The 7,501-nt window shown below is 32.6% G+C and overlaps 1 protein-coding gene across 1 annotated transcript; it reads right to left on the bottom strand.

Moving 5' to 3' along the window:
- Nucleotides 1-446: 446 nt before the first annotated feature.
- On the bottom strand, nt 447-2,693 carry LOC111613159. The gene is made up of 2 exons (XM_023354481.1): nt 1,464-2,693; nt 447-1,433 (listed from the first exon to the last, which is right to left on the bottom strand). The coding sequence occupies exons 1-2, from the start codon at nt 2,092-2,094 to the stop codon at nt 523-525; spliced, it is 1,542 nt and encodes a 513-aa protein (XP_023210249.1). The 5' UTR covers nt 2,095-2,693; the 3' UTR covers nt 447-522.
- Between the last annotated feature and the right edge of the window lie 4,808 nt (nt 2,694-7,501).

Raw genomic sequence — 7,501 nt, 5'->3', positions numbered from 1 at the left:
ATACCTTTACAACGCATTTTCGCTCCAATGCAGTTGGAAAAATGCAGAAATTTTCTTACAACATGGTACTTTTACAACGCGGTTTACTGTATTTAGAAACGAATTATCTTCAAATAACAGAAAAATCGTAACAGATCACATGATACAAACCGCAGTTTAACATACAGAGCTAAAAGTTAGTTAGTTCGTTCGTTAGAGTTTATTGGCGCAGAGGCCACACAGGCCAAGCTGAACCATGGCAAATGGTATAAATAAATAAATAAATAAATATATATATATATATAATGTAAGATGTTTAATATGAATAAATAAATAAACCAATAAATAACAAAATCAATAACAAAACAATATATAACAATACACATGTAAATAATAACAAAATATATACATAAATAAATTAACAAATAATTAAATATGTTTATAAATATTATTCACTTTCAAAAAGTTCAATAATTTGTCAAGATTTGGCCTCTGGCCCAAAATCTCTCTCAAACTTGCATTTCCAAAATGCTGTCTATGACTTTAATCAAAAGTTGTGCAGTTGCAAAGAACGTGTTTTACACTTAGAAAGCAGTTGCAATACTCACATACTGGCTGGTCTTCACCCTTCAAAAAGTATTGATGAGTCAACCGAGTATGCCCAATTCTCAAACGACTAAGAATTACTTCAGATCTCCTGTCATACTGTTTATTATGTGTCCAATTTTCTATATTTGGCTTGATCTCATGTAGTTTATTGTGAACTTGTGCATTCCACACGTTTTCCCATCTCTCTGCTAGTCGTTTTTTAACTACTAGCTTCAAATCGCCTCCTTCAATATGCATTGTATGCTGTAAAGAAGTAGTTGACTTTGCAGCTGAGTCGGCTTCTTCATTCCCTTTTATACCTACATGGCCTGGGACCCAACAAAATTTTACAAAGAAATTACTCGCAGTAAGATGGCATAAGAGCTTACGAATTTTAATCACTATAGAGTGACAACTAAATTCACATGAGCTCAAATCCTGAAGTGCACTAACTAAATCAATGTAAATAACACAGGAACGATGACCTTTCCTATTTATATACTTTAAAGCTAAATAAATAGCATGCAACTCTGCAAAAAAGATAAAAGAATTCAATGCAATTTGTTCTGCAACGATTTCATCCTGGCAGACGAAAACTAAGCCAACGTAATCATCAGATTTAGATCCATCTGTATAAATAGGAATTAAATTTCTGTCACGATGTTGAATTTCTACAAAGTGCTGTCTGTAGACATAGTCTGGGGTGGATTCCTTAGGAAATTGCTTTAAGCTAAGGTCAACACTTATCAAAGGAGTTGACCAAGGTGATATACTACAGACCTCTAGCTGGGAAATGTTGCCTGTGTTTAGATCAATTGTGCTGGTCACATTCTCCATTCTTACGGCAAATGATGAGACACTGCTTGGGCGAGCTTCAAATAACCTTTTCAGCTGAGTATCTGATACTATACAATCAACTGAAGGTTTAGTGTGAGATTTCTGTTTTATATAGTAAAATAGAGACAACTGTTTTCTCCTGAGAGATAGTGGAGGCTCATAAGCATCCACATACAAGCTTTGTACAGGAGAAGTTCGAAAAGCACCAGTACACAAACGTAGTGCTTGATAATAAATTGGATCCAGCATCCAAAGAGTAGATTCTCGCACAGGGGCATAAACAATGCAACCGTAATCCAGCTTAGAGCGGACAAGGGCCCTATAAATCCTAAGCATAGAAACTTTGTCTGCTCCCCAGGATGAGCAGCATAGTACCTTTAAAAAATTTAGAGATTTTAAAACGTTAATTGCCACGATAAAATCAGAAAAATTTTTCACATAAGCCATGGTAACTTTATTAGATAATTTAGTTAAAAATGTATCAAGGAAACTTAATGTATCACAGAAAAAAATTTTTTTTGCCAAAATTCCCAGAAAAACACTACTTTTTATGTCACACATATATGACTGACATGGCCCTATATTAAAACTTTTTTTCTCGACAAGCCGTGTTAGTCTTATATGTCTAATGCATCCAAACAAGATACAACAAGTATTAACCTGTTGTTTTGAACACAGCGTTGAACGCATTGTGTAGGAATCAGTGGTACGTGTAGCATTTACCGAATAACACCTTGTTACTGTGACTATTTCTTTATAAAGAACATAAAATAAATAATATTTATAATAATTTGTAAATATCTACAAATAATGACAAAACGAAAGATTCTAAGTGAAAGTGAATTAAAAAACATTGCTGAAAATATAAACACATCTGATGAAAAGCACGAAGACTATAGTTCAGATGATTCAATAAATGATCCAAATTATAGTCCTTCCTTGAATGCAGATGAAGAAAATCTTCAACAATTTCTTCAAGATTTACAGTCAGAAGAAACTACAGAAAATATTGAAAATGACAAAATACTCGAGTGTGAATGTTATGAGGTTAGTGATGTTCAATGGAATGCTTATGAAGGTAGACATATATGTTTTGATTTCATAGGAAAATCTGGTTTACAATTAGATTTGCCAAAAAATATTTCTGCTAATGATACATTTATGTTATTTTTTGATGAAGAGGTTATAAATCTCATTGTTACTGAAACTAATATATATGCTAAAAATAATGTATACTGCTGAAAAAAAAAAATAAGAAGAATGTGCACTGGATGTTACGCTCAAATAAAAGAAGCAGAAGGTCACGATGCAGCAAGAAAAAAGTTTCAATGTACTGCTCAGACTGCGAACAACAGCCTTTCTTTTGCATAGAATGTTTTGGACAACATGAAAAATGAATGTAATTAATTATATCAAAATAAAAATTATTAAAATGTATTTTTTCAACTGAAACAATATACCATTATATAACTATGTTAATTTTATTTTATTGTTTGTAGTAAGCCAAGAAATTTTCAAGTTTTGTTCCTGATAGGCCAAGCTTTCGAAACATAATGCAAATGTATCGTTTCCGTCGGACATCTGTGATTGACGTGGCCTTCTACCAAATCGCGTACGTCAGACATATATGTCTGACATGGCTCATGTAGAACTTCTTAGNTTATAAAATTTGGCAAATTACCCCGCAATCCGAATTGGTGTAAATCACAGAGTATCCCGTATCGCCAACAGCACTCATAGGCCTTCTCTATGTCAAAGAACATAGACACTAAGTGCTGTCTAACAAACAAGTGTCGTCTAACAAACGCTTCGCGTATAGATGTTTCAAGGTTTACCAGGTTATCAGTGGTACTTCTGTTCCTACAAAAACCACTCTGATGTGGTGAAAAGTATTCCTTTTTCTCTAAGAGATACATTAGACGCCTGTTTACCATTCTCTCGAAAAGTTTACAGAGACAACTTGTCAGAGAAATTGGTCTGTAATTACAGGAATTCTTGTGAGCTTTACCAGGTTTGGGAATGAAAATAATAATAGATAACCTCCAAAAGTCGGGAAAAGTATGTTCTGTTCATATTCTGTTAAACAGATTCAGAACATTACAAAGAGTATTGTCTGAAAGATTTTTAATCATGCTGTAGTGGATTTTATCCGGACCTACAGCAGTATTCCCCGAGCGAGCGATTGCTGTATGTAGTTCTATGCTGGTGAATGGCATATTATATTCCTCATTCGATGAGGAGTAAAAGTTTAAACACTGTTTTTCTTTTTGAGCTTTATAAGCTTAGAAATTCCTAGTAAACATTATATTGCTGAATGAAGAAGAAAACGTTTCACCAAACAAATCAGCAATACCCTGTATATCGCTGATTATTGTGCCATTATTTTCCAGCATGGACAGAAGGTAAGAAATATATTTCCCATTAATTTTATGGATTTTATCCCAGACTGCTTTTAAGCTAGTGGAAAATTTTATACTAGAGACATACTTCCTCCAAGAATCCCTTTGGCTTTGCCTTCGTATTTTTCTGGCATTTGCCTTCGCTTTTTGAAAAGCTATCAAATTTCTAGTAGTGGAGTATCTTCTGAAAATTCCCCATGCTTTCTTTTGTGCTTTAAATGCTGCCTCACAATTCTGGTTCCAGCATGGTTTACAATGTTTTGGATATCTAGTTGATGTCTTCCCCATTGTTTTTTCTGCTGCCTGAATGATAGTCAAAGTGACAACCTCAACTGCATCATTGATATCAGCAGTATTGACCATTTCCTCAGTGATGTTAGCCAAAGTGGAAAATGAAGGCCAATCTGCCGTTTCAAGTTTCCAGTGTGGTGGACGGCTGTTTCACAGCTTTCTCTGCCTCGATATTTTAGAAATATTGGGAAGTAATCGCTAGAGAGTGGATTAGATCCAACCTCCCATGAAAATGCTGAAAACAGGTTTGGACTTGCTAATGATAGATCAATGGCAGTGAATGTTCTTGTTGGGGCATGAAAGTATGTCACTTCTCCCATATTAAATAAATAGATTTGCTGATTTCCTATAAATCTTTCAATCGTCCTGCCTCAACGATTAATGTCAAGACTGCCCCACATAAGATTGTGGCCATTAAAATCACAGAGTAACAGGAACAGAGTTGGCAGCTGTTCAACCAATGCGTCCAAATCATCCTCATTTGCTCTGACGTCTAATGGTAAGTATATACAACAAACTGTGACAGTTACGCCAATTGAAATTTTGACTGCCACAGCTTGCAAATCAGTAATTATTTGTATCGGTAAGGATGGGATGTAATTTGAAACCAGGATAGCCACACCCCCACTGGCACGGATGTGGCTGTCATCATCCTTGCAATAGAGATTGAATCCGTTTAAAAAAATATTTTCTCCAGGTTTTAGATGGGTTTCCTGGAGTGCCACACAAAGTGTTGAGGTAGATGATGTCAAGTGTTTAATGTCAGAGAAGTTGTTGCGAAAACCACGAAAGTTCCATTGGATTATTTTATAATCCATTATGTGTTTGAGGCAGCATTCTTTGCATAAGTATCCCTCTTTAATTTAATAGGGGGTTTCTCTTTTGGAGGTGACATTTCTTTTGTAACCTCCTTGTGGGTCTCTTCTTCAGAGANGGTGTTTAATAAATTCTGGTTCCGTAATTACATATTAATTACATATTATATTTTATTTTATAAAATATGTATTTTATTAAGTTGAATAATTAGATTTTTCGATGTTTTTAAATTAATTAATGATTTCATTAACGTCAGCGCCTTTAGCGTTTATATCAGAAATCGAGTTTAGACAGATGTTACAGATAGCTACTAGACGATGGCGTGTTTTCAATTTTTGCGGAGTTTTACGGAGGAAAGACAGACCGAGACGATGGCGTGTTTTCGATTTTGGCATAGATTTCAGTGTTTTACAGAGGAAAGACAAACAAGATTAATAGTTAACGACTATATATCATTCCAATTAAAGATGAACGGATTCAAATGGAAGTCGACTGCAAAAATACCGAATGAAATCAATATGTCGCTGATCGCTAGATGCTCGGAAAAGAATTCAAAACTTTATATTCACTCAAGATATACAAAATGACTTTAAAACGGGATCTACAACATGCCGCACGTGTTACTTTTTTAGAAGTTGCCAACGAAATATTAAGCGACGAAATAACATGGTGTAATATTGTCATTGTTCTCGTTCGCTAGTGAAATGGCCGTCGTATGTTATAAAGTAAATAAGAAAAATACAGAAATAAGCAATGTAATTGCAGAACTGTTGTGTTCTTATATTAAAAGAAATTTAATCGTATGGATACGCCGTAATGGCCAGTGCAATGGACTTGTATCATTTTATCAAGAAAGAAATAAAAATTAATGAACATTTCGTGAATGCAACTTTGCTTCTTGTAATTGTTTTAACAGTTAATATTTTGGGTACTATATTTTGTATTATCTTTAGTATTTTGTATTAAAAAATATAAATTTTCTTTCCATATGATTACTGTTTTGTTTTTTATAAATAATTACAGTTGTAATGAAACAAGAGATACATCAGATATAGTCATTTCTTATTGATAAACTATATTGTTGTCGGTCAGAAATAATGAAATAGTTATTCGAGAATGAGGCCCGCGTCTTTAATATTAAATTAGACCTATTGACTGACACGTTTAATTAAAAAACTTCAATAAAACACGATCTTCTAACGACATCACTNATATCAAAATAACAATAGACTAGTAAATTTAAATTTAAAAATAAGAAAATTTACTGAGAAAGTTGTAAAAATGAAAAAAAATTAATTAGGACGATAGATTAAACAATTTGCATATTCACATATTTTTTATTTGCATAAACACTACAAAAAATTTGCATATCCAAGTGGTTTATTATTAGAATTTGTGAAATTTTGTTATATCTTTTTATAAATCGTAATTTGTTGTTTGATTTAACAATTGTATTAAATTTGACAAATAAAAAATTGCATTATTCGGAAAAAATGCCATTTCCGACTGGGTCCTTTTTTTAAGATAATTTTAAGGTGTTTAATAAATTCTGGTTCCGTAATTACATATTAATTACATATTATATTTTATTTTATAAAATATGTATTTTATTAAGTTGAATAATTAGATTTTTCGATGTTTTTAAATTAATTAATGATTTCATTAAAGTCAGCGCCTTTAGCGTTTATATCAGAAATCGAGTTTAGACAGATGTTACAGATAGCTACTAGACGATGGCGTGTTTTCGATTTTGGCATAGATTTCAGTGTTTTACAGAGGAAAGACAAACAAGATTAATAGTTAACGACTATATATCATTCCAATTAAAGATGAACGGATTCAAATGGAAGTCGACTGCAAAAATACCGAATGAAATCAATATGTCGCTGATCGCTAGATGCTCGGAAAAGAATTCAAAACTTTATATTCACTCAAGATATACAAAATGACTTTAAAACGGGATCTACAACATGCCGCACGTGTTACTTTTTTAGAAGTTGCCAACGAAATATTAAGCGACGAAATAACATGGTGTAATATTGTCATTGTTCTCGTTCGCTAGTGAAATGGCCGTCGTATGTTATAAAGTAAATAAGAAAAATACAGAAATAAGCAATGTAATTGCAGAACTGTTGTGTTCTTATATTAAAAGAAATTTAATCGTATGGATACGCCGTAATGGCCAGTGCAATGGACTTGTATCATTTTATCAAGAAAGAAATAAAAATTAATGAACATTTCGTGAATGCAACTTTGCTTCTTGTAATTGTTTTAACAGTTAATATTTTGGGTACTATATTTTGTATTATCTTTAGTATTTTGTATTAAAAAATATAAATTTTCTTTCCATATGATTACTGTTTTGTTTTTTATAAATAATTACAGTTGTAATGAAACAAGAGATACATCAGATATAGTCATTTCTTATTGATAAACTATATTGTTGTCGGTCAGAAATAATGAAATAGTTATTCGAGAATGAGGCCCGCGTCTTTAATATTAAATTAGACCTATTGACTGACACGTTTAATTAAAAAACTTCAATAAAACACGATCTTCTAACGACATCACTTCGCATTTTTTTTTTTTTT

Source organism: Centruroides sculpturatus, unplaced genomic scaffold (genome assembly GCF_000671375.1).
Source record: "Centruroides sculpturatus isolate CEXI.00-Female unplaced genomic scaffold, Cexi_2.0 scaffold1885, whole genome shotgun sequence".
Classification (NCBI taxonomy): domain Eukaryota; kingdom Metazoa; phylum Arthropoda; class Arachnida; order Scorpiones; family Buthidae; genus Centruroides; species Centruroides sculpturatus.
The sequence above is the reverse complement of the archived record's forward strand: the minus strand, read 5'-3'. Positions and strand labels throughout refer to the sequence as shown.